Source organism: Eretmochelys imbricata, chromosome 1 (genome assembly GCF_965152235.1).
Source record: "Eretmochelys imbricata isolate rEreImb1 chromosome 1, rEreImb1.hap1, whole genome shotgun sequence".
NCBI classification, from domain to species: Eukaryota; Metazoa; Chordata; order Testudines; family Cheloniidae; genus Eretmochelys; species Eretmochelys imbricata.
Genome location: NC_135572.1, coordinates 272,175,676 through 272,201,981, shown reverse-complemented (window position 1 = coordinate 272,201,981; position 26,306 = coordinate 272,175,676). Strand labels below are relative to the sequence as shown.

At 47.1% G+C, this 26,306-nt stretch overlaps 1 protein-coding gene across 1 annotated transcript; it reads left to right on the top strand.

The window, feature by feature from the left end:
* The first annotated feature begins 24 nt into the window (after nt 1-24).
* Nucleotides 25-22,927, top strand: ERP27 (endoplasmic reticulum protein 27). The gene is made up of 7 exons (XM_077836033.1): nt 25-70; nt 1,373-1,473; nt 5,020-5,157; nt 8,672-8,788; nt 11,053-11,178; nt 21,170-21,367; nt 22,901-22,927. Exons 1-7 carry the CDS (start codon nt 25-27, stop codon nt 22,925-22,927), a joined length of 753 nt encoding a protein of 250 aa, XP_077692159.1.
* Nucleotides 22,928-26,306: the final 3,379 nt, after the last annotated feature.

Here is a 26,306-nt window from a genome sequence, read left to right as displayed (position 1 = left end):
GAGGCTCTCAGTCTTTTGTGGAACATGTCTCCTCACTCCGCCTTTCACACATGCAGAGTATTGCAAGATCGTATGTGGCTAAACAGTATCCAGGGTTAGAGAAAGGACTGAAAAAATCCCAAGTGTCTAATAAGGACTATAACCCTCATACTTCAGCGCATAAACCAGCCTCACCCTAATGGGGTTTAGGGAGACATTTTTCCTGTGGGCAAATTGTTTCATAGCTCCCTTATACAGTTTCCTTCAAAGCCTCTTGTGTGGGCCGCTATTAGAGAAGATACCAGACTAGGTGGCCCACTGGTCTGATCCAGTCTAGCATTTGTGTGTTCCTATGTTGTGTGTCTAGTCTGGTATAATGTGGCCTCCATGGCATTTTTAGGCATCTGCTCCTTATCTCCCATAGCAGAGACATGGTCTCTCGTGCTACCCATACAATCAGCTGTCCCGGGAGTGGTCCATGCTGAGGCCAGACTGTCTGATTGGCCATGGTGCAGTGGGAGGACGAGACCCTCTGGGACTTAGTGCACAGAGAAGGGAAATAGCTTCCCTGGTACAAGCAGGGGGTAGTCTCATTGGGTTGGGGTGCAGAGGACTGGGGAAGAGTGCCCAGGGCTCAGAAGAAAGGAAAGGGGCATCTGGAGCTGCTCCCTGGTGCCAGCATGGGGTACTCTCACCAGCCTTGCCCCTCCAGAGTGCATAGCATGGAAATGTCTCTGTGGGAGCAGCAGAGGTCACTGCTCTCCAGTTGGTCTCAGTGCAGAGGTGTCAGGGTCAGATTGTTCGGCATCAGCCCCGTAACCTGTGCAGAACAGTGAGGCACTGGGACCCTATCTTTCTGCCAGACTTTTATCTCCGAAGTTGAAGGTTTCACCAGTGCCAGGTGCTTAGTTCCCACACTGTTGGGAGAACGACGCCTGACCAAGAAACCACTGACGTGTCACCTTTCCAGGCAGAGTCCAAAGCAGAGCCCATGGCAAGGAGAGGAGACATCAGGATAATGGCGACCTCTGCCTTGTGGTGTCTCTTTTTTTCCCTCCTCACTTGGGGCTGCCCATCAGGATGTGCTGAGGAGAGCCCTGCGCCCCGTGGTAAGAAAGTGACCCTGTGGTCAGGCCAGAAAACGAATGGGGTGGGTGAGAGAGCCACTGGGGTCAGCGTGTACAGTGGATGAAGGGATGTGAGATGTGAGTCCCCTCACAGAGGTTTGTCAGTATCCAGAGGGGGGAGAGATCTGCCGAGATCAGCATCACAGAGTGCGCGCGTGTGTGGTAGTGGGGTGTGTGTGTGTGTGTGTGTGTGTGTGGGTTCTTAGCTCTGGGCTGCTCTCCATGCCTGATATGATTCTGACATTTCGTCCTCGTGCTCCCTCCAGACGTCACTGGAGACACAAAGAAACCTGTGCTTTTGAGAGATATTGCAGCCACAACAGTCTTCATCAGTGCTGCTGAGGTGGCCGTCATTGGATTCTTCCAGGTCTGTTTAGATAATCTCTCAGTTCCCTGGTTACATTGCTATTGATTACTTGTATTCCACCGGGGTTGGACCCCCTTGGGCTGGGTGCTGTACAAACACAGAGTAAAGACAGTCCCCAACTCAAACTGCTTACAATCTAAATAGAAAAGACAGACGTGGGCAGAAGGGGAGGGGATAATAACAAACAAGCAGAGTGATCAGGGCGAAGGGGTAAACATTCTGTGAACTCCATAGTTGGGGATGGGGTAATGGGGGGGCATAGAGGGGTGAGTTAAGGAGCACAGGAATAGGAAATGGAAGAAGGGAAATATTGAGGTGGAATGGAGGGAAGGATGCAGGGGAGCATAGGTCACAGAATTTAAGGCCAGAAAGGACCTTAATGGAGAATGGAAGGCAGGGGGATCAAGACTGCAGTGGAGGGACCCTCTGCAGGACCCTCACTGCACTGATGAAATTCAATAAAGACAAGTGAAATGTACTTCACTTAAGAAGAAAAAGTCAAATGCATGACTACAAAATGGGGACTAACTGTCTAGGCAGTAGTACCACTGAGAAGAAGCTGGGGGTTATAGTGGACCACAAAGTGAATATGAGTCATCAATGTGATGCAGCTGCAAAAAAGGCTAATATGATTCTGGGATGTATTAACAGGAGTGTTGTATGTAAGACACAGGAGGTAATTGTCCCGCTGTACTTTCCACTGGTGAGGTCCCAGCTGGAGTTCTGTGTCCAGTACTGGGCACCACAATTTCGGAAGGATGTGGAAAAATAGGAAAGAGTCCCGAGGAGAGCAACAAAAATTATCAAAGGTTTAGAAAACCTGACCTATGAGGAAAGGGTGAAAAAACTGGGCTCGTATAGTTTTGAGAAAAGAAGACTGAGTGGCAACCTGATAACAGCCTTCAAATGTTAAGAGCTGTTATAAAGAGGATGGTGATCAATTGTTCTCCATGCCCACAGGTGGTAGGAGAAGAAGTAATGGGCTTAATCTGCAGCAAGGGAGATTTAGGTTAGATATTAGGAAAAACTTTCTAACTATAAGGGTAGTTAAGCTCTGAAATAGGCTTCCAAGGGAGGTCATGGAGTCCCCATCACTGGAGTGTTTAAAAACAAGTTTGACAAAAACATGGTCTAGGTTTACTTGGTCCTGTCACAGTGCAGGGGGCTGGACTTGATGACTTCTCGGGGTCCCCTGCAGCCCTACATATCTACGATTCTGTGACAGTGAGGGAGGAGACTTATGCAGGCACCCAATCAGCAGGAAGGATAACAAAACTCCCAGAGTAAGAACAGAAGGAAGTAGCGCCCAAAGGACATCACTGGTGTCTAAGGTTCCAAAGGTGCCTCCTGCCAGCCCCACTGATTTGCTGTTGCTTCCTTGGCTCATGGCTTTTGTCAGGGAGGGAAACTTTGTACTCTCCAAACAGGCTGCTTCCCAGGAGCTTCTAGCCCCTTAGCCCACATGTTCCTTTGGTTGGAGGAGGTGGGGGGGCTATAAAGGACTCCCCATGACTGGTTCATTGGAAAGACTCTCTAATTTCAGAAATAATACATGCCCATGTAACAAAAGGTGATTCATAAGGGGCAGAGTTAGGGCTGGGTGTTTTAAACAGAACTGATGATTTCTGCTGTTTGAGTGTCTACCACACAAGCGCTACCTTCTCGGATTATAGAGTCACAGAATTTTCTCTGGGTCTTCTCTTTCGGCACGCCTAGTACAAGGGGGGCACACAGGGTGAAAGTGATTCCTGTGCAGAGGGCCAGGTGGAGGCCTGATCATCACTTATGTCCTGGCTCAGCTCTCAGACTCGGTCTTAAGTGGGGCCTAGGCCTTGCGTTGACCATCTGCACAGAGGTTAATTTCACCCTGCATGGGGCTGGGCTTCACTGCACACAGTAAGGCATATTTCTTCTCTACAAACCTTCCCTCTGGTTTGGAGCATGGACCTGAACTAGCGTAACACAGACGCAGCACACACCCTGCCTTGGCTCAGAACATTATGCTGTCCTGGGGAAAAGAGTACTATCACTGCACATGCCCTGGAAGTGTGAGAAATGCGATGGCCACAGGCCCAAATCAAACCCAATTTTTCACTGGAAGCCTCCCAAACTCACTCTCAGGGAGGATTGTTCCATGCCTTGTTTCAGCTAGCCATTTCGATACTATATCCAGGGCCATCCCTAGAGCGGTGCGGGGCCCAGGACAAATCAGCTTCCCCTCTAGTCTCCTCGCTATCCACCTGGCACGTGCAGCCACCGCTCTCCTCTCCATCCGCCCGCCTGCTGCCCACTGCTCGCCTCCCCACTAGTCTCCTCGCTATCCACCTGCCACGTGCAGCCACCGCTCTCCTCTCCATCTGCCCGCCTGCTGCCCACTGCTCGCCTCCCCACTAGTCTCCTCGCTGTCCGTCCAGCGTCCTCCTGTTCACCTGACTGCCGCTCTCCTCCTCACCGTGCGTCTGCCTGCCGCTCGCCTCCCCGTTCGCTTCCTCACCCCTCTTGCCCACCCACCTCCCGCCCGCCTCCTCACTTGAATATCGGGACAAATGGTGTCCCGATCGTACATCTTTTGAGTTGTTGCCCGGGAAGCTTGAGGTAGGGAAAGAGGGAGACTTTCCCTTCAGTGTCCTGGAAACAAGGGAAGGAAGAAGCTGATGAGGAGGAAGAGTATGGGGTAAAAGAGATTAGCTTGCAGGACCTGTTTTTACACTCATACACACACAGTCACATTGCTGTGCAGGGGATGGTGTGTGTGTGTGGGGGTGAACAAAGAATAAACATGAAGGACAATGATTATGCTGATTACTAAGGAGGAGGAAATGGATGACGCTAAAGGAACCAGCCCCCCAACTTTCTTCCAGTACCCACTCCTCAGACAGTCAGATTTTAGATTCAGATACAACACATGTTCAAGCCCTCCGCAGTCCCTTCACCTCCTTCTGATACCCAATAGTCTCCATGACCCCCACTTCCCTCTCCCTGAACCCCATCAGTTCACCTGCCCCTACCTGACCTTCAGTACAGGTTCCCTGACTCCTCCCCAATTCCCTGCTGCTGACACTCAGTCCCTTCTTAACCCCCAAGCTTTCGCCCTCCCCACAATGATGTGCACACAGCTAGAAATAAGCGGGCAGGATGTGGGTGGGGTGTGGGGAGGTGGATTGGGAACACATGTTCTGGTGGGGAGACTTGAGCTGTGCTTGGAAACGAAGCCCCTCTTCTCCTGAGACTTGGAGGGTAGAGTGGCAGAGTGTTTACACCCGCTCTAGTCTGAGCGGCCACAAGATGTCACCGTTAGTCCCTGCAAATCTCAGCTGCTGCCAAAGCAGCTGTCTGGCCAATGTCAAGAGGGAGAAGAAAACCTGGGTGAGTAACTTCAGCTGGTTCTAATATTATTTTCTCTTTCTTTACCTCTCCTTCCCGCCCCTTCTTTTTCTCTTTCTCTCTCCTTTTACTATGCCCTTTCTCTCTCTTCTTGTCCATCTCTCCTTCCCTCCATGTCTCCATCTTCCTTCTCCTTTTCTACTCTCTTTCCCACTCCTTCAGGAATTAGAGAGGCCAGAAGTTTCGAACTTCCACACTGTTGTAGGAAAAATCCAGGAGGTGCCATTTGGACTCAGCACCAACCCCGAGGTCCTGTCTCATTATAACATCACGAGCAATACCATCTCCATCTTTCGCATGGTATGTCTGTCTCATGCCTCTGCCCCGTCTGCCCCCGTTGCTCGGGGCACTGAAAACCGTTCTGTAATGGTGAGATCCAGAACTGTTTCCCCTTCACCGCTGCCTGGGTATCAGAGAACATGTTCAGGGTGATATGGATGAAGGTTTCTGCTAGCATGGAGAAGGCCAGACCAAAGGAGGAAGGATGGGGGCTTCTGGAGAACAATTCACTTTTGCATTTTGAGTAGGATCCTAACTGTTCAAGGGGTGAATTAAAACAGCGGTGGAAAAACTTTCAAAAGTGATTGGGTAGTGTTGAGCCACTTTAGTTCGGGAACAGTTTGACTGTAGACACAGCCGGGAGATTTGGGTTTGAATCCCAGCTCCTTCCCTAACTCACTGTGTGGTACTGGGCAAATCACACATCTCTACACTGCTGTTTCCCGAGCTATAAAGTGGAGATAATAAGAATTATCTAGCTACCTACCTCACAATGGACTGTGTTTACACTTGACTATTTCCCACCATTACTAATTCCGGTGCAGATTCATTGGAGGTAGCAATAGCAGGAGATCCAGTAAGGATATGGCACCAGCATTTTTACTATTGTATTGTCTAGCCCTGGTTGGAACAAATGTAGTTGATGACATGGTAGTAAAAATGCAACAGTGGCAGCCACTGGTGCCTTCTGTTCCCTACAGCTTCAGCTGTTTCTTCCATTGGTGGAGCTCCAACGGGGTTAGCAGTGGTGGAAAAAATTAGGAGAAAAGGCTAGTGGAGACAAGGCCAGGGATGCTGTGATGATAAATTAGTGAATGTTTGTACAGTGTTTTGAAAGTATAAGTTTTTTAGTGTTGTGCCTAGATGTTGCCTGGGTGTCCTATAAATATCTAAGATGGATAGTGTTATTGTATAAACACTGTTCATGTTCACTAGTAAAGAATGTCCTGATCTGAGGCATCTTTAGAAAGGCCCTGATTCTGGGGTTCCCTGCTGCCCCTGTACACCAGCTCTGCCAGTGTATAGGGCCCTCAGGGCTGGCAGATTTTCTCACTCAGAAATGCCTGTGGCATATGGGAGTTCCCTGTGGTGCCCATCCCCTTGAAGTCCCTGATGTAGGGGCATGACAGCAAAGTGGCTGTGGGAAAGAGCAAGGCATATTTGGGACAGGCAGGAGAGTGGCCAGAGTACGGTTTGCTCTGGCTGTTCTGGGCTGCTTTAATGGCCCATAGAGGGCTCTTTCAGAAGAACATAAATTAGAGATGCCCCAGGGACTATTCCTGTCCCCAGCTGGCCTCAGGTGCAAAGATGGTGTAAGCCACCTTTGTCTTTTCTGCCTGCTCTAATCACTTCCTGAGCTGAGTTCAGGTGCTTTATGGATAGTCTAGTTCATATAATGTAGCTAGATCTCTCCCCCTTCTGTGTAAAAGAGAATGAGTGAATATCACATGAGATCTAGTAGTTGACACCGGATTTACTGTCAGCAGGTGCTACAAACTGCAAAAACACTTATCTCTACGATGGGCTCTTAGTCATAATAATTTTCTTCCAAGGACATTTAAGGATCTTTTGTTTTTTGCAATGTGGGAGAGATTAAGGATAATTAAGGCGGGAGGATAGAGGAAACTGATAGAGGCAATTGCATGACATTTGAAACAATTCACATTAAATACAATCTTCCCAATGCATGCTTCTTCCACTTTTGCAACTGAAACATCATTTAATGGAAAAAAACAACAGATCGAATCCCCAAGCCAGAATAAATTTTGACTGGCAATTTGTTTGTAAAATTTCCACTGACAAAAGTTAGTTTATATTAGATTTTTTTTTTCCTGAATAAGTGTGTAGGAGTAGGATCAGATCTTTTCGAAAAAAGAAATTGGAACAGGAACTTGGAATAAAATATTCATCAGAGGAAGCACTGGGAAGACAGGCAGACAAATCAAAAGGACAGCAATTAATCAAAGACATAAAACAATGTTCCTTTATTTTTGCATAGCATGGAAACACCATAAAGGGTACCAAACTTAAACCACAATGACTATACTCCTGGGCCAGATCCTCAGCTGATATAAATTGGTGTTGCTTTGTTGAAGTCAGTAGAGGTATGCTGATCTTTGCCAGCTGAGGATCTGGCTTGATCAACGGAAAAAGGACATAATTAATTGAGGTAATTATATGTTATGAGGGTAGGGTGTGACAGAGCCATTTGGATCTGAGCTAAACTGTTAAATGCAACACTTTTTTTTAGAGATGCATCCTTTGCATAATCCAAGAGTATATCTGAATATAATTTCTCAGGAATGGGAATCAATAGTTGCAGTCCAAAGCCCACTGAAGTAAATGGGAGCCTTTGCCTTTGGTGTTGATAGACTTTGGATCAGCCCCAAGGGCCTGTTTGATTTTACTTGTGCTGGTTTTGGATTGCACTAGTGGGACTCCACTGATTTCAGTGGCATTACCCCTGATTTACATCAGTGTAAGTGAGAGAAGAATCATCCCCTGTGATTTCAGGAGCAACTAGTTCAGTGGCTTAAAGGAGCATAGGAACATATTGGATCAAAGACACAGTGACAGTGACCATGGGATGGAAAAAAGGGTTGCATGCCTGCACACCTCTGGCACAGCTAACGTACATGTAGAGGGTGAGCAGACATAGCGAATAAAATATGGGACATCTATGTGGACACAAGTTCCATGAGCCTAGCACAGCATGTTTGGAAAAGGCAATTAAATTCCAAAGGGCTCAGCTGTACTCTACTGTTTGTAGCTCCACAGCCCAATCCCTTGATTTAGCCGTCTCCTGAAATGTAACTGCATGTGTAGCTGTTATACTTCGGGGGTTAGCTGTTGTTTGATGTTTTCCCTTTCTCCCTGTTTATGGGGAAGAGAGCGGAAGAGACTCTCAATAAAACAGTTCCAGATAGTGATGAAGGGTTGGAGGGGGGAGATGGGATGGGATTGTTCCCTAAAGATGATCTTTGCGAGGCCTGATTTTCTCTTGGCTGTACTGGAAAAATTCCTCTCTTTATTGGAGAGATTTCCTGCTTGCACAATGTTTCCAGGAAATCCACACAGGCCTGTGCCAATGTTTATTACTTTTAGAAAGAATGAAATAAGCAGAACTTTTTTAAAGGAGAGGGCGAGAGCGATGGAGGGAGTTGGGTTTGTTTAATGCTGTCTCCCCAGAAGGCCCAGGAGAGATTGTCAGCTAATCCCCCCTGGCTCCAGTGGAGTTTGAGTTGACGATACAGGGATGTCTGGCACCCTTAGTGTTTCCTCCTATTCCATGAGTTTGTCCTGTCATGGGAAGCTTGAGGAAGAGACTGGGCGAAAGAGCAAGATGGCAGATTTATAGGCCCAGTGGTCCCCAAGAGAGTTTCCGGTGGTGAAAGGTGTGTGTATGAAGGCATCCACAGGTGTCTATGTGCACAGGAGCATTTGTGTATGTCTGCCCGTGCCACTGGACAGAGGGCAGTGAAGGGGTACTGAATGGAGAACAGCAGTGATTTAAGGCTTCCTTGCATCGTTGTAGGTGGACGACAAACGTCAAGATTTGGAACTCACCGATGGCAAAAAAATGGATGCCACCAAGATGAGCCGTTTCATTCGGATCAATGAGCTGCGACTGGTGACAGAGTACAACCCTGTGGTAACTAAGGATCCCCAAAACCCCCTCCCACACACCCACCTTCTCTTAGGCTCTGTCTAGTTGGCTGTTTTTTCATTCTGGGGGGATGATAGGATCCTGACTGGCAGCGACTGTTGGTGGGCAAAGAGCACAGTGCAGGAGCCATGCAGGTGTCTGTGCAGACACCTCTACCACTGCCTCTCATTCCTGATGGGCAATGCCCCCTTGTATTCACAGGAGCAAAGGGATCACCATATTGAATCAGACCTGTGGTCCATCTAAACCAGTATGCTGTCTCCAAAAGTGGACAGTAGCAGCTGCTTCAGAGAAGGCTCAGGAAATCCTGCAGAGGATTTCCCACAGGGGAAATTTCTTCCTAACTCTGATCTATTAGTGGTTGGCTTAAGCCCTGAAGCATGAAGACTTCTATCCCTCGTCAAACATCCACATACAGTCTAATGTAGCTGTGGATAGTCTCATTATCCATATAAATGTCGAGCCCTTTTTTGAATCCTACTAAACTCTTGGCTTCAAAGGTATCCTGTGGTGGTGAGTTCTGCCAGCTAATTATCTATTATTCGAGTCCTGCCCTTCATCTCACAGCTCTGCAAAAGCCTTTCAGTCCTGACCTGCAGCATTATTCCTTCAATTCAATCCCCAGCCCCTCTTCCTGCCTCCCCCCTCTCAAACTACTTAGCCCACCCATCTCAAGTCTGACTTGGAGCGCCCATGTTGTTTCATTCGTTAGGCCACAGCACAGCTCTACAGTTCTTACCTGGCGGGCCTCCTGCTGGTCCAGTCCCGGAGCGCAGCCTGCTCTGCTAATATACCTGCCTTTCTTTAGTTTAATATTTATTCTAGGCTCACAAATGTATAAATAAACTAGTTTCTTTTAAGTATATTATAGGCCCCAAACAATATAAGGCCACATGGGTCAAAGCAAGCCCAGCAGAACTCCCTACCTTCCATTCTTTGGGCCCTCACAGCTTCCCCCGGACCCCTGAACCCTGGCTTGCTGCAACACCTCCTGCTTTCCCATGCCTGTGCCCTCTCAAGCAGCACTTCCAATGCACCTCAATCCTGACTCAACTCACCTCACCGCCTGCTTCTCCAGGCCTGTCCATTCCCACAGGGTCTTCCAGCTCTCCTCACGCTTGACTTGCAGCCCCCTGCTATTCCAGTCCTGACCTCTCCCACCCTCAGGCAACATTATGCAGAGGTGTTATGGGGGTGGATGAAAGTCCACTAGCAATTAGGCTAAGGTGAAACTCTGGTACTTAGGCCCTCCCACACTACCTGAGACCTGGTGCTCCCTGATGGAAGGCTGTTACAGAAATGCACTCCCTGACCCCATCCCTATTAGTCGGCTCACTCTTTCCTCTCCTTCATAGAAATGCTGGCAGGCATTTACACAGGCTGCCTCTGTGGTCTGGACTGGCACATGGAGAGGCACAGGGTCAGAGGCAGCCTGGCCAGACTTCTGTTTGGTTTGAGGGAGCGGCTGCGGCACTTCAGGAAGTGGGTGGGGGGAAAAGTCAGATGACAATTTACCCACCAACTGGAGACTGTGCAAAAAACACCATTGGTGGTACCAACCCAGAGTGTCTTCACAGAGGGCCAGTGTGTGCTGCCTGCTTTCCCCCATCCCTGGGGGGTGGGGGGGCATCCAACCCATTTCTTCCTGAAGAGCTGCAGATGGAGACTTAACCCTCTGCGCTCCCACCTACCCAGCTCACACGTTGCTTAGTCAACAGTTTCTATTTTAAGACGCATCCCCACCACTCACAGCTAATGTTAAAGAAAGAAAACGAGGTGCTGGAGAAGCCTTCCTGGTTAACTCCATGAACTCCCCAAGTTGCTTACTCCCATCCCCTCCAGATCCCAGTCCCGAGTCCCTTGCAACCCCTAGTTCCCTGTGGTCCCTGTTATCCAGGCACCTCAAGAGCTCCGAATTCCAGATTCTTGCCCCTCTGGGCTTCAGCTTGCTGTCCCCAGACTCTGTCTTCCTGCCCTCTCCTTGAACAGTCTGTCTTTCCTCCAAGCCTTAGCCCCAGGGCCTCCAGACCCTTGGCTCAGGTGTCCCCCAAACCATGACTTTAGGAGTCTTCAGGGACACAGCTTCAGTTCCTCCAGAGTTTGACTTCAATCTGAGAACATGGCCTGGGCTGTGATTCATAGAGAGCGAATTCATCTGTGCCATTGGGATTTAGGACTCCAATAATGCAGCAGATTTACTATTCCTAATCGCTGTGTCTGTCTGTTGGTGTCACGTTTGTCTTTGGCAGACGGCAATAGGTTTGTTCAACAGTACAGTCCAGACCCACCTCCTCCTCTTCACAGACAAAACCTCCCAGGACCATACGGAGCGAGTGCGCAGGTACCGGGAGGCAGCGGAACTCTTCCGAGGAAAGGTGAGGCCAAAAGGAGGGGAGGAGAGGCCATAAGAGAGGATTATTTGAGAGGGAAGAAGAGTGACTTCCCCCAGGGGGAGGGAGGAAGTCACCCCACATGCCCAGGGAGAACAGAGGCCAGGTGAGTGGGGAAGAGGAGAAGCAAGTGGAGATAGGTGATAGTCCAAGAGAAAAGGAGCCAATCTGCTCAACCCTCTTTGGTTCATGATCTAACAGGGAAGGTGCCCAATACACGCTGCATCTCTAAAATCTGCCCTGTGGTTTCAGCTGGATATTGTGCTCTTCTTTGCTTCTTGTCCTAAATAGCTGATGTATTTTGTTGTGAGATGACAAACAGCTGCTGCCTTTCACCCCAGCAATGGTTACATTCCACTGGTGTGCCAAGTGATCTCTGGCTATACAGCTGGAGCTCCGTTTTGGATGCTGAAAAGTGCTATTGAAATGGCCAGATAGCATGAATGCCACAACGATTTTTTAGCTCTCATTAGTTCCCAGGAAAAAAGACCTGTGAATTTGCTGTTTGAAGGGATTTGCAGGTGGGTCCCCTGGGCGTGTGAACAGATTTCCCACAGTGGGGATTCCACAGACAGATTTCCCCTGCCTCCCCGCTGCCACCTGCTCTCCCTGACTACAAACAAGCACTCCCCAAACAGCCCACCTTCCCAGGCTTGGTTCTCAGCTTGCAGTTGGGCTGGACAGGAGCGCATGGGGACGGAACTAGTTAGGAGGCAGATCTGGCAGCAATAGGAAGTCCTGGGCATGGCAGACAAGTTGGGGGAAGAAACCAACAGTGGGGCAGGGGGTTGAGCTGAAGCCCTTTTGGAAGGGGTTTTTGTGGGAGGGTATGGAAGCTGGAAAGAATTGGGGCTGTTGCGTTAGAGCCCAGGGATGGGTCAGCTGCTGGCAGAGGGCTGAAGCACCTATTAGTGGGGGAGAGAGTGGGTTGAAGAGCAAATATACTAATCCTCAGTGTTTTATGGTTTCAGAGTAAGAGCCGTGTTAGTCTGTATTCGCAAAAAGAAAAGGAGTACTTGTGGCACCTTAGAGACTAACCAATTTCATAGAATCAATCATAGAATCATAGAATCTCAGGGTTGGAAGGGACCTCAGGAGGTCATCTAGTCCAACCCCCTGCTCAAGGCAGGACCAATCCCTAATTAAATCATCCCAGCCAGGGCTTTGTCAAGCCTGACCTTAAAAACTTCTAAGGAAGGAGATTCTACCACCTCCCTAGGTAACGCATTCCAGTGTTTCACCACCCTCTTAGTGAAAAAGTTTTTCCTAATATCCAACCTAAACCTCCCCTACTGCAACTTGAGACCATCACTCCTTGTCCTGTCCTCTTCTACCACTGAGAATAGTCTAGAACCATCCTCTCTGGAACCACCTCTCAGGTAGTTGAAAGCAGCTATCAAATCCCCCCTCATTCTTCTCTTCTGCAGACTAAACAATCCCAGTTCCCTCAGCCTCTCCTCATAAGTCATGTGTTCCAGACCCCTAATCATTTTTGTTGCCCATCGCTGGACTCTCTCCAATTTATCCACATCCTTCTTGTAGTGTGGGGCCCAAAAATGGACACAGTACTCCAGATGAGGCCTCACCAATGTCGAATAGAGGGGGACGATCACGTCCCTCGATCTGCTCGCTATGCCCCTACTTATACATCCCAAAATGCCATTGGCCTTCTTGGCAACAAGGGCACACTGTTGACTCATATCCAGCTTCTCGTCCACTGTCACCCCTAGGTCCTTTTCCGCAGAACTGCTGCCTAGCCATTCGGTCCCTAGTCTGTAGTGGTGCATTGGGTTCTTCCGTCCTAAGTGCAGGACCCTGCACTTATCCTTATTGAACCTCATCAGATTTCTTTTGGCCCAATCCTCCAATTTGTCTAGGTCCCTCTGTATCCTATCCCTGCCCTCCAGCATATCTACCACTCCTCCTAGTTTAGTATCATCTGCAAATTTGCTGAGAGTGCAATCCACACCATCCTCCAGATCTTTTATGAAGATATTGAACAAAACCGGCCCCAGGACCGACCTCGGGGGCACTCCACTTGACACCGACTGCCAACTAGACATGGAGCCATTGATCACCAGCTGTTGAGCCCGACAATCTAGCCAACTTTCTACCCACCTTGGAGTGCATTCATCCAGCCCATACTTCTTTAACTTGCTGACAAGAATACTGTGGGAGACCGTGTCAAAAGCTTTGCTAAAGTCAAGAAACAATACATCCACTGTTTCCCTTCATCCACAGAACCAGTAATCTCATCATAGAAGGCGATTAGATTAGTCAGGCATGACCTTCCCTTGGTGAATCCATGCTGACTGTTCCTGATCACTTTCCTCTCATGTAAGTGCTTCAGGATTGATTCTTTGAGGACCTGCTCCATGATTTTTCCGGGGACTGAGGTGAGGCTGACTGGCCTGTAGTTCCCAGGATCCTCCTTCTTCCCTTTTTTAAAGATTGGCACTACATTAGCCTTTTTCCAGTCATCTGGGACATGGGGTGCATCCGATGAAGTGAGCTGTAGCTCACGAAAGCTTATGCTCAAATAAATCGGTTAGTCTCTAAGGTGCCACAAGTACTCCTTTTCTTAGTGTTTTAAGGGTTAAGCTCCAGTCATAAAGGCATCCCTTGCAGTTACTTTACATAGATCTCAAACAACCTCCTGCCCCCCACTCGTTTTCCATTGAATCCCCTCTTGTATGTCTACATTTGTTTAGCAGTGAGACACTCACTGAATGCTACTGTGCAGTAGGTGTGGTCTCACCAGTGTCCTGTAACGAGAGACTGTTCCCTCTTTCCTCAATTATATGATGTCTCTTTATACGCAGCTCCAAACTGCATGGCCCTAACACTGATCCCTGCTGCACACCCCTAGACATCTCGTCTAATTCAGTGCACTGCTCTTTACCATCATACGCCTTTGAATAGGGTTCCACAGCCAGTTTTCCATTCCGGTGACATGTCCAGCTCCAAGCTAATATGAATTCACTTTCCAAGCAAGACTTCACAAGGCACTTTTCCAAATGGTGTTCTGAGATCCAGATAGTTTATAAATTATTAGCCAGCCAAGTCCTGACTCCTCGCTCAGTTTTTAGTTAGTTTTGACTCAGGCAGAACTCAATGGGAGTTTACCTGAGTGAAAAGAGAGGGAAGATTTCAGGAGCTGACCCATTATTTATTGTTGTTATTGTTATTTTATTTTATGTATGTAACATAATTCTGCATAACACTAGGACTGTACCAGACCAATACCAAGTTCCCTGCCCCAAAGGGCTAGATGGTGACTTGGCTGACACGCCCACACAAAGGCCTGAGAGGGAGTAAGAACCACTGCTTACATCCCTACGGGGGCTACCTGGGCTTTAGGTCTGGGCACAAAGGAGTAAGCAGGGCTACTTGCCTGCCTACTCTCTTCCCAGAGCAGATGAACAAGAAGTGGTGGTGGATTGGATGGGAGCATGAGTGGAGCCTTGGTTCCACCCCTTACCTGTTTGCCCGAGAAGCTGAGCCAGCATGGGGGTGGGGGCGGGTAAGTTATTTACTGTTGCTACAGGCCAGCAGTAAAGTACAAGCCCTGAGTAGCAAGCAGGGAGTAGGGAAGCAACTGTGACTTGGAAGGGTATCTGAACTCACAATGGACCCCTAAGAACACAATCTGGAACAAAGCAAAATAAATAGAACAATCCAAGAAAAACAAAACAGACCTCAGCAGAACACAGACCAACCCAATTTAAGCAGAGCAGTGACTGGCTGTTCTAGCTGAAAGCCTCAAGAGTGCGGGAGCTTTGGATATGTTAGCTGGGAAGCTGTTCCAGACGTATGGGGTAGGACAAAAAATGGCAGAAAATGGGAATGAGCAAAGAATTAAAGTGATTTTAAATGAAGCTCAGGAGGAAGAGAGGGAGGAAGAAGGGGTGGTGGTAATGGTATAGGCAGGGGCTGAAGGGGAAGAGGAAAAGCATAACTTTGATGTGGAAGTAAACATAAACCCAAGAAAGGGTATCAAGAAGGAGGAGAGATTTGATAAAAATGGCTGAAAAACCTTGTTCTGCTGGCAGCATTTTGAATGGATTAAAGCAGGAAGAAATGGGAGGTCAGACAGAAGGAGGTTGCGGTAATCCATGAGTGCACTAACTAGGGCACAGGTGATTGTCTTATCAGTTTGGGAAAGAGGAAGGGAGGAATTTTACCTGGGTGTACAAGAAGTCATGGCAGGTTTTGATGAGAGCCTAGCTCTGAGGAGAGTCCAGTCTATCTGATCTCATTTATCTACCACTTTCTAGCATGTCCCATCACCATGATAGCTGGACTGCTGATGGGAAATAAAGATAACTCCAAGGCTGTGAGCCTTGATAATGGGAAGGCTGCTGCTGATGTCAATGGTATTAAAGAAGAGAGATGAAAGAGAAAGCTTGGGAGGCAGGACAGATGATCTCCGTTACCTTGCACCTCGTGTAGTCATTTATGCCTGTGCAATGTCAGAGTATGATAGATAAGGAGTGGCCAATGTGGCTTCATAAAGGACTGCTCGAAAGCCTGGGGTTAGATTAGTTTGGCTGGAAATGGAAAAAGAGGGAGCAAATAAAAAAGGAATACACAGTCATGTAAGGGTACTGGGGGGAAAAGGGCAGCAAAAAATCAAAAGGAGTTAATGCTAGCCAGAAGGGTTAAGAGCAAGAAGGAGGGGCTTCTACAAATGTATTAGGGAAAAGTACTAGGGAGAAAGTAGGCCCATTAGGCCCTAATTCAACCAAGCATCCCTATTCAGCAAAGCACTTAAGCACATGTTTACCTTTAATCACCTGCTTAAATCCTATTGACTTTGGTGTGACTTAAATACATGCTTAAAGTTCAGCCTGCATTTAAGAGCTTTACTGAATTGAGCAAACTTCCTGAAGAGAGGGATGAAGTTAATCATGACTCAGAAATTGCTGAGATACAGCACTTTCTTTTGAAAATCTGTCTTAAATGAAAATCATACAGCAAGAAGTTTGAACAATGAATATGGAAAGAAGACCCAGTAAAAATAACTTTTGATAGAGAACAGGTAATGGAATATTTGGAAGTGTGAAGATATACAACTCCTCTGGTGGGAGTGGAGATTTCTAGTGTACTGTGTTAACTCTGGCCAGATTAGCATCTTCATTCATGATCAAAAAGCAGAAATAAACAGCATATAATGAGGTTCCTGAAGGATACTAAATTGGAAGAAGTTGCAAACACTAGTCAGGACAGATGGGCAGGAAACATGGGCAGAAAATAATAAAGGATTTGATCCTAGCGCATCTGGAGAAAAGGAATCCATAGCATTTGTGGACAACGGGAGGGAGAATTCTGGAAAGCAATAACGATGAAGGAGAAGTAGAGGTGCTAGCTGACAGCAAATTGGACATGATTTTCCAAAATGGACAGTAGAAACCTTGGCTGCACATTCAAAGACATCATATAATGAAGCAGGGAAGCCATAGTCTCTCTGCCAATTGAAGCCAATGGGACTCTTTGTGGAGTAAGGTTCTTCTGACTGCAAGGGTGGCAGAACTGGGCCCTATATGACTGGTGCCACTACACTTGGAATTTGATGTTTATTTCTGGGCACCACATTACCAGAAGGAGAGAGACACTGAAGGGAATTCAGAGACAACTAACAAAAATTAGGGATCCAGAGGAAATTATCATTGAGGAAAGATTAAAAGGGTTAACTATGTGTAAGTCAGCTCAGAGACAACAAAGGCGGAGGGAGGAATACACATTCATGATGACAGCGTACAAATGTTTGTAATGTACAAACATGAGATCACGTGAGGTACAACAGTGCTGTTATCCCCATTTTACAGATGGGGAGATGAGGCACAAAAAGGCTAAAGCCCAGATTCTCAAAAGTACTGTGTGTGTGAGCGCGCGCACACAGATCTTAAACCCTGCGCACATGGCGAAACACCGCACGCACTCCGGCTTCGGCGACGTTTTTTTTTTTTTTTTTTTTTTGCTTCGGCGGTGGCACAGAAGAAATTTTTTGCGCACACAGCCTGTTAAAAATTAGAGGGAACATTGATGATCAATGAATAAATATTGTTCTGTGATTGGTGGCAAAGGATTTGTTGTAAATATTCATACTTTGCACTGTGGTGGTTAGTCACATTAGTAATTCAGTCAGAGAACCATCGCTGTAAAAGGTATCAGATTTCAGTCCCCTATAGCACTGCATCAACACCTGTTGTCATCCACCACTGCCGACTGAGCCTGCCAGCTAAGGAAGAAATGAGAGCCTGCATTCCATTGCTGATGCCCAGACAGTCCAGGAAGAAGATCCTGCCAACAACCAGAATGACTGGAGAAGGAAGAGAAGACGACCCTGGTGCTGACTGGACCTACCAGAGGCTGAAGAGGACACCACTGACTGGAAGAGAAGAAGCCACTCAGCCATCACTGCCAGTGTGTGAGAAACATTCCTGTCATCTCCAATGTGAGGTCCTTTCTTCAACTGAGAGGAAATTCAAGCCTCAGCTGGGGAACCCATTTGGGGGGGTTGGCTGGGATCCCACAGTGGAGAGGGCCTGAAGTGCCCCCCACCCAATGGAGACAGTCTGAGTCCATACCTTGAATTGCTTTAGGCGGATACATGATGCAGCTGCTGGGCTATTGTTCCAATACATATTTCTTTTTGCTTTAGAGTGGAACCTGAAGATTGTAAAATGCTAGAAGAGGAAGCCAGATGTTCAACCAGTGATAAGTCACTAGAGAAAAGAGAGGAGGTGTGTTACTTATCCACAAACCCGGAAAAGCACTTTTGAATGGTGACAGAGAGCAGACAGGGATCGAAACATACCTTCTGTATGAGCTTTGATGATCATTAGGTGTCAACCCCATGTCAATTCGGAGAAGCACTGCCAAAATGCCAAGCGGGTGACAGTGTCAGATTTTTCATCACTTGAAGTGAACATAAATGTCTTGGAGGCACAATGGTTTTGTTTCCATGTTAAGTGAATACAATGTGCCATTTACTGCTGGAGAACGACTGGTGAAGTTCATAAAGAAATACTGCATGGATGCAGATGTTTTCAAGAAGATGACACATGGAGCAACAAAAGATATCCCCACTGCAAGGGATAAGCTTGGAGTTTGGTACCAAAATGATGTGGTGGCTGTTGGTCACAATGTCTCTTTTGGTGTGTGCGTGGATCGGAATACAGACCTGGGACATGAGACCCTGCTGGTTATCCTTGTGGGATTCTTGTATGAAAACAAAGGCTGCAATGTCCTTTAATTTCTAGACATGGTACACTGTACATCAGGAACATGAACTGGCACATCTGACTATCTAATGGGAGCACTTCAGAAGTTTAGCATACCCATCTACAACCCTTTTATTTTTCTCATCAGACTCTATGGCTCTATGACTGGGAAACACAACTCTGTGTTATTCATGGCTAAAAGAAGCAACTCAAAAAATTGTAAATACAGGCTGCAGATACCTCACTTGGCAGATAGCTGCAGCTAAGCTTTTTCACTGTTTGTTGAAGAGCTGATGGCTGATTTTGGTCTTGTCATTTTGCTCCAAATTACCAGAGCCAACACAAGCTGAAAGAATTTGCCCTCTTTGCCAATGAAATCCCACTCATAATCATAAAACATGTTCCCATCAGGGAGCTGAAATTCCACAAAGTAATCAGTCACACACTGCATAAGAGGTCTGCCCTCTTTTCCTATTTTCTTTCCTTAGAGAAAAGACCAGAAAAAGTGGAGCTGATTTCTACCCTTACAGGACCATATCCAACTAATCTTCATCTTCCTCAACTATACACTGGATCCACTTCTGCATTTAATACCAGACCTCCAAGTATAGATACCCAACCCAGCTGGTGACACTGCATGGGGATATCCAGAGACTGCTTCAGCAGTATGCTGGAAAACTGAAACATGCTGCTACTCGACAGCATAATGCTCTATAGGAGAATGATCTTTCAGTTTTGGATGACCCTAACAACATATTTTCCCAGCTGTGAAATCAAAGTTGGACATCATGTGAAGAAGCACTTGAAATAGAGTGAGGAGATGAATTTTCATGGACACAGACTGATGTTTTAAATGGCTGCCTTGTGCAGATGCTGAAGAATTTTTTCCCTGAGGATCAACTTGTTGAAAAATGCAAGGGCAGTTTCAGATCTAGGGGCCTTGGTACCAGATTTGGTTTGATGCCCAGGTGTTTGTAATTTCTGAAAATACTGTGACCAATTATTGGATGATTTAACAGCATATCAGTTTGAGGTTATTGACAAATTCACTGGACCAGTGAGTGGACCACATTCCTGTATGTCAAAATACTGGAGGGAATTGCTGAAGTAGCTATGTGCATCTGAAAGACTGCCTCATTTCAGAAGACATCTCATTATTTTACTTTGCCTCCTCCATTCAAATGTTGACCCTGAAAGCGGTTTCACTATGGTTAGAATAGTGAAAACTCAGCTTTGCCAGTCCACGAAGATAGAGGTGTAAGGAGTTAAGTGTAAAAGACAAGTTCTTTCCGTGCAATATAACTTGGTCTCATTTGAACACATATTTCTGTAGTTATTGCACAAGAGGATGACAGTTGTCAACTTTCATGCAGTAAATAAGCACTCCAACTTTCACAATGAACCAAAAATCAAGCTAATCCCATTTAAAAACAAGGCCAAAACAAGCCAATCCCTAAGAGCCCCAACACTCTATGTGACTAGATCTCCCTGGCGTGCAGTCTGGGACTGTGGTGGGCCCACTGTGCACCCCTGACTCTCTCCTCCCTTTGCCCCTGCTTGCCGGGAGCTGATCAAAAAAAAGAAGCAACAAGCTACAAGCCAAAAACTAGCCAACAAGCAACTCACAAGCCAATTAAGCCAAAAAGAAGCCCAATTTCTGCATTATTTTCGTGGGTTTGGCATGTCTGGTGTGTGGAAACACATTATACGCAATTGCAAAACTGCTTCCTTTGATTCACACAGTGACAAAACAATCTTTAAAACACATTTTATGATGATAATAATAATAATAATTAATAATAAATATGATGTGTCACCTATGCTGCAGCACTCAACAAAACACAGCCATTACATATTTTGGCCATTTAAATAGTGATGGCTTGTGTCACACCTCAGCAGGTTTGAAGGTTGAGAGGTATTCAGGGAATGGAAGCATAACAATACATGAGTTATATACTCAAAAAGAAAAGGAGGACTTGTGGCACCTTAGAGACTAACCAATTTATTTGAGCATAAGCTTTCGTGAGCTACAGCTCACTTCATCAGATGAAAGCTTATGCTCAAATAAATTGGTTAGTCTCTAAGGTGCCACAAGTCCTCCTTTTCTTTTTGCAGATACAGACTAACACGGCTGCTACTCTGAAACCTGGAGTTATATACTGTAACTAACAGCAGAGCATTAATTTTGAGTTTTCTAATTGACTATACAGCTGGTATAAACTGGTATTGATTTAAATGGAGCTGTGTTAATTTATACCAGCTGAGGGTTTGGCCCACAATTTGAAATTAGCTTTTGAGTGACGATTTGAGCTAAAAACGCACTTTTCAAGAGCAGCCGGGCTAGTAAAGCTTGAATGCTCAAACATTTGTAGAAAACAAACGGGAAAACACCAAGGACAAAGAGGGTTTATTACATGCATCATAATAGACATTGCGAAGGGTCTAGGTGCTGTAAATCTGGTGTAGAGAACAGACTGTATGCTACCTCCACGTTTGTCTTGAAGTTGTAGTGCTGCCATCAGTCCGCTTCATGCAGGGCTGGATAAAGAGGCAAGATAGTTGTTTCTGTGGCAACTGGAGGAAAAGCTGCATTCTCTGAGACACAGGCAGGGTTGTAGTAGCTCTCTCAAGCCCCGCAGGGGCAGGAGTGTGGCTGTAGAGGTCTAGTATCTACAGTTAATTACAATGGTATCCTGACATGTGTGTCTGCTGTCCCTCAGGGTCTCTAGTTTGCTCTCTCTCCAATGCAGATTCTTTTCATCCTGGTGGACAGCAAGGTGAAGGGCAATGAACGTGTGATATCATTCTTCAACTTGAAGAAGTCCCAGCTGCCAGCTCTGGCTATATTCCACATGCCAGATGAGGAGCAGGATGTGCTGCCCCTGGGTGAGGTCACAGTGGAGCGTGTGCAGGACTTCTGCAATGGCTTCTTAGAGAGAAAGCAAAGGGTGAGTGTACAGTATGTGGGAGAGCATTGCTGCTCACACGCTTCTGAGCAGGACGCTCTTAGCTCTCTGCAACCTCGCCTGTGTCATTTCTTCCACCACGCTTGGGCATCAGATCTCAGCGATAGTACAGCTGACTGGGTTTGGAGAGCCCCTGTCTGCCCCAACTTTTACTTTTTAGCCTAGAGCAATAAGGTGTCATATTCCTTGACTTCAGGACTGGTGTGAGAGTCTCATTTAAGGAAGCCATTTCCCTTCCTGAGAGCAGTGCCTGGGGAGATGAAGAGTAGGGCTGCATCTGCATGCAGGGATTAGGAGCAGGGGTGAATGTGTTTGGACCCTGAATATAGCTATAATGGGGGTCAGGGAGACAGAACGTGGCTTTAGAATGAAAATTCATCAAGAACCTTTCAGATCAAAGGACTCAAAGTTGGGCCAAATTTACCTGAGATTAATCACCACCCCTTTGCAGAGGGAGGGGAAAGTTAACCTCCATTTTCATTCAGTGCTGAGCTTCTATTGCTTTTATAATGGCTTAGCTTGCTGTACTAAGAGCCCTTGTGTGCCAGAGGTCCCATGGCCTGTGATGCCCCATGAAAGTAACTCAGGGGCTACTGAAATGGGATGGGGAAATTAGGCAACATAGGCTGTTGAAGCAGGAATTTAAATATTTTTCCCCCTTAATCTCTGTGCGGAAAACCATGATGGTATCAACCCAGCTTTCCTGCCCCTACTGTATTTTAGAAAGAAGATCCCAGCCCAGAGGAGAAGACAGAGCTCTGACTCCCATCTCAATCACCAGATAAAACACTGTGGCTCTGCCCAGTGCCATCTGCACTCAGTATAAGAAGAGTTCACTGTGCCCAACATCTCTGGAGACCCTGAGACAATAGGAATATGAGGCCAAGTCAACTATGATCAACCCTTCTCCATTCCATATACATATATGCTCTTTCTCCTCTCTAGGTATCTCTCTCTCCTTCTCAATTGCCAATTCCACCCTCGCTCATCTTAATGCTCCAGGAACCATGGCACTGTACTGCATTGGTCCTTCTGGGTTCCCACTGCCTCTTGCCATATATGAGAGCAAGAGGCAATATGATGAAACTGCCGTGTCAAAAACACGCCTTGCAGAAAGTTTATGCAGAGATTGGCAGCTCTGTTTCCCTGATAACTCTGTCTCTGCCCCCTTAATACATGGTTCTCTCCCCCTCATCTGGCACTGGTACCATGTTGGGGTTCCCTTACACATCTCTCTGGGTCTAGAAGCTGATTTGTTGCCTGAGGTTACATGACCTATAGCATTACATTTTACTAAATAAAGCAGAAAGTGAATTCTCTGAATTTGTGTGATTTTTTTTTTAATTTAAGTAATAAGCCTAAATATCTCTAAAAGAGCAGGTTCAAGTCTCTCTTTTGGCTGAATTTAAATAACCTTGCTGTATCTAATTAGTCAGATTATTCAGTAAATAATGTTCCTCAACTTATATTCGGAGTGCCCTATGTTTGACTTAGATATTTCTGTTTTACGGTTAGACTGAGGGCTTCTATGTGGAGGTCTAGGGCTGGAATTGCACTCGGTACTACAGGGGTGGGATTGACGTACGTTGGCACAGCTGCCAGGGAGTGCAGAATTGGAAAAGCAAGAAGTGCTGCTAGTTTGGATTAAGGTACAAAGGCAGAACTGTGTGGGAACCAAAGACTATAATGGAATGATGTGTTGCCGGGTGGTGGGTTTCTGAGGAATGGAATAGTAAGAAGTGCTGTGGGTCAGGTATACAACTAGTTTGAAATTTCTGAGTGAAACTTCTTATCACTGGGAAATGTTGAATCATCAAAACCTAAACTTTTTCCGGGCAAGGGTCAGCTTTAACTAAATTTTTTACTTGAAAAAATGTTGGGGGAAAAGTTTCAAAATTGGCAAAATGTTTTCTTTTGACAATTTTTTAAATGAAAAGTTTGTTTTGCTGGTTTGAAATGACTTTTGGTTTTGAAATTTAAACTGATTATAGTAAAATAAAAAAAAAATTAAAATGGTCTAAATTGAGATGAACCCTTTTTAAACTTCATCCTAGTTTGGGAAAGAAGATTGTTTTGATATCCCAAATATTTCCAAGGGATGGAAAATCATTTCCTTCCTACCTCTAGTCAGGACTGAGAAGACTGAGTTGTCAGTAGAGGAGGTTTTGGAACAAACTGGTAAATTAAACAGTAACAAGTCACTAGGGCTAGATGGGTATTCACTCAAGAGTCCTGAAGGAAATCAAATATGAAATTCCAGAACTACTAACTGTGGCATATGTAACCTATTGCTTAAATCATCCTCTGTACTAGATGACTGGAGGATAGCTGAGGTAACGCTGATTTTTTAAAAAGGTTCCAGAGGCAAAGCTGGCAATTATAGGCCAGCAAGCCTAACTTCAGTATCTGGCAAATTGATCACAATTATAGTAAAGAACAGAATCATCAGACACATAGATGAACACGATATGTTGGGGAAGCGTCAACAAGGATTTTGTAAATAGAAATCATGCCTCACCAATCTATTAAAATTTTTGAGGGTATCGACAAGCATGTGGACAAAGGTGATCTAGTGTATTTGGACTTTCAGAAAGCCTTTGACAAGGTCCCTCGCCAAAGGCTCTTGAGTAAAGTAAGCAGTCATGGGAAAAGAAAGAAATTTCTCATGGATCAAAAACTGGTTAAAAGACAGAAAACAAAAGGTAGGAAGAAATGGTCAGTTTTCACAGTGAAGAAAAGTAAATAGTGGGTCCTAAATTCTCTGTAAGCTGCGTAGCCACTGCACACGTGCTCAGGGAAACTGCCCAGCTGGGATCTGCCGGGATCTGGGGAGGGGCACCCCCTCTTGGTCCCAAGTCAATCCTGGACCTGGGGTGGCCGAGACACCCCTCCCCCAGCCAGAACCCAGGCCCGGATCACCTGCAGCTGGGGGAGGAATGGCCCGAACCCAGCCCGGACCTGCCATGGCCGGGGTGGGGGCACCCCTCCTTCAGCCCCAACTCAGCCCCGGACCTGCCGTGGCCGGGGTGCCCCTCTCCCAGCCTGAACCTGCTGCGGCCAGGGTGCTCTTCCCCTGGCCCAAACCCAGGCCCGGACCTGCTGCATCCAGGGGAGGGGTGGCCTGAACCCAGCCCCGGCCCAGACCTACCACGGCGGAGAGAGGCGCCTCTCCCCCCCAGCCCAGGTGCTGCTGCAGGGAGAGAGAGCTGGGGGGAGTCCTCTCTCCCTGATGTAGACCTGGAGCACCTCCTGCACCCCAAACCCCTCATCCCCGGCCCCACCCCAGAGCCCGCACCTGCAGCCAGAGCCCTCCCCTCCTCCCACCACGCCCCAACCCCCTGCCCCCGCCCTGAGGCCCTCATCCCCAGCCCCACCCCAGAGCCCACTCCCCCAGCCAGAGCCCTCACCTCCCCTGCACCCCAACCCTTTGCCTCAGCCCTGAGCCCCCTCCAACACTCCGAACCCCTCGGCCCCACCCCGCCACATGACTTTTGTTATGTGCACCAATATGGCATAACAAAACTCATTCTGCACATGGGTGGGAAAAATTAGAGAGAACATTGGCGGGGTCCCCCAGGAATCTGTACTGGGACCAGTATTGTTCAACATATTCATAAATGATCTGGAAAAGGGAGTGAACAGTGAGGTGGTAAAATTTGCAGCTGATACAAAATTACTCAATATAGTTAAGTCCAAAGCTTACTGCAAAGATTTACAGAGGGATCACTCCAAGTTGGGTGACTGGGCAACAAAATGGCCGGTGAAATTAAATGTTGGTAAGTGTGAAGTAATGCACATTGGAAAACATGATCCAAACTATACATACACAATGATAGGGTCTAAATTAGCTGTTACCACTCAAGAAAGAGATCACAGGGTATGCCTACATTGCAAATTCAACAAGCATGGCTTGTCCTTGCCAGCTGACTCGGGCTCGCAGAGCTTGGGCTAAGTTTTTTTATGATGAAGCAGAAAAACTGCCAGTCAGCATGGCAGGGGTTAAAGGGAGCCTTTGGGCCCAGCTAGCCCAGCCTCATACCTGCAGGTGCAGCCAACGCCAGGCCTGGAGAGAGGGAGAAAAGGAGAAAGCCTGGCTGAGTTTGGGGCTGACTGGAAAAGATGCAGGATCCAGCTGTATCCCTCCCTGAGGGGAAGGAGCACTAGCCTGCCAGCCAAGGCAGCCAACAGGGAGGAGGCACTGTCTTCCCAGCTTGGGGAGACTGCAAAGGGGACCTAGGAGCCTCCAGCACCTGAGGTAACTGAGTGAGCGAACTGCAGAAACATTGTGGGGTTCGCTCTCACCAAATTGCGGCTGCCTTGCCTGAAGAAGCCTAGGACCCTGGCAAGGTGCCACCCAAGAGAGGACCCTACAGGAGGCAAATTGCCCAGCAAATTGGACTAGGGGGCCACATCCCAAACTGAACAGATTGGTGGGAAGTAACCCAGGGCACTAGATTTGACTCCCTACTGGGAGGCCCTCTACCGCGTTCAGTGGTTGACATACAAATGGCCCTGGGCTGGGGCCTGATGAAGAGGGAGGGGGAGCAGGGCACGAAGAGCCATGTGCTCTAACTGCTAGGCAGCCCAGCCCTCCAAGGCACCTGTTGCAGTTCTGTTTAATTGTGGTTTAGATGTTCGGGTTTGGGATGAAGCCCCACTTCTGGGATCCTCACAAGGTTCATAGATTCATAGATGTTTAGGTCAGAGGGGACCATTATGAACATCTAGTCTGACCTCCTGCACAATGCAGGCCACCGAATCTCACCCACCCACTTCTGCAATAAACCTCTCACCTATGTCTGTGCTATTGAAGTCCCCAAATCGTAGTTTAAAGACTTCAAGGAGCAGAGAATCCTCCAGCAAGTGAGCCGTGCCCCATGCTACAGAGGAAGGCGAAAAACCTCCAGGGCCTCTTCCAATC

Excerpts from the sequence above, each read along its gene's own strand:
- ERP27 (XM_077836033.1), top strand. The coding sequence starts at position 25 with ATGTCTCCTCACTCCGCCTTTCACACATGCAGAGTATTGCAAGATC. Across the intron at positions 1,474-5,019 it reads CCGTCATTGGATTCTTCCAG|GAATTAGAGAGGCCAGAAGT; the intron begins GTCTGTTTAGAT and ends CCACTCCTTCAG. Across the intron at positions 8,789-11,052 it reads TGACAGAGTACAACCCTGTG|ACGGCAATAGGTTTGTTCAA; the intron begins GTAACTAAGGAT and ends TGTCTTTGGCAG.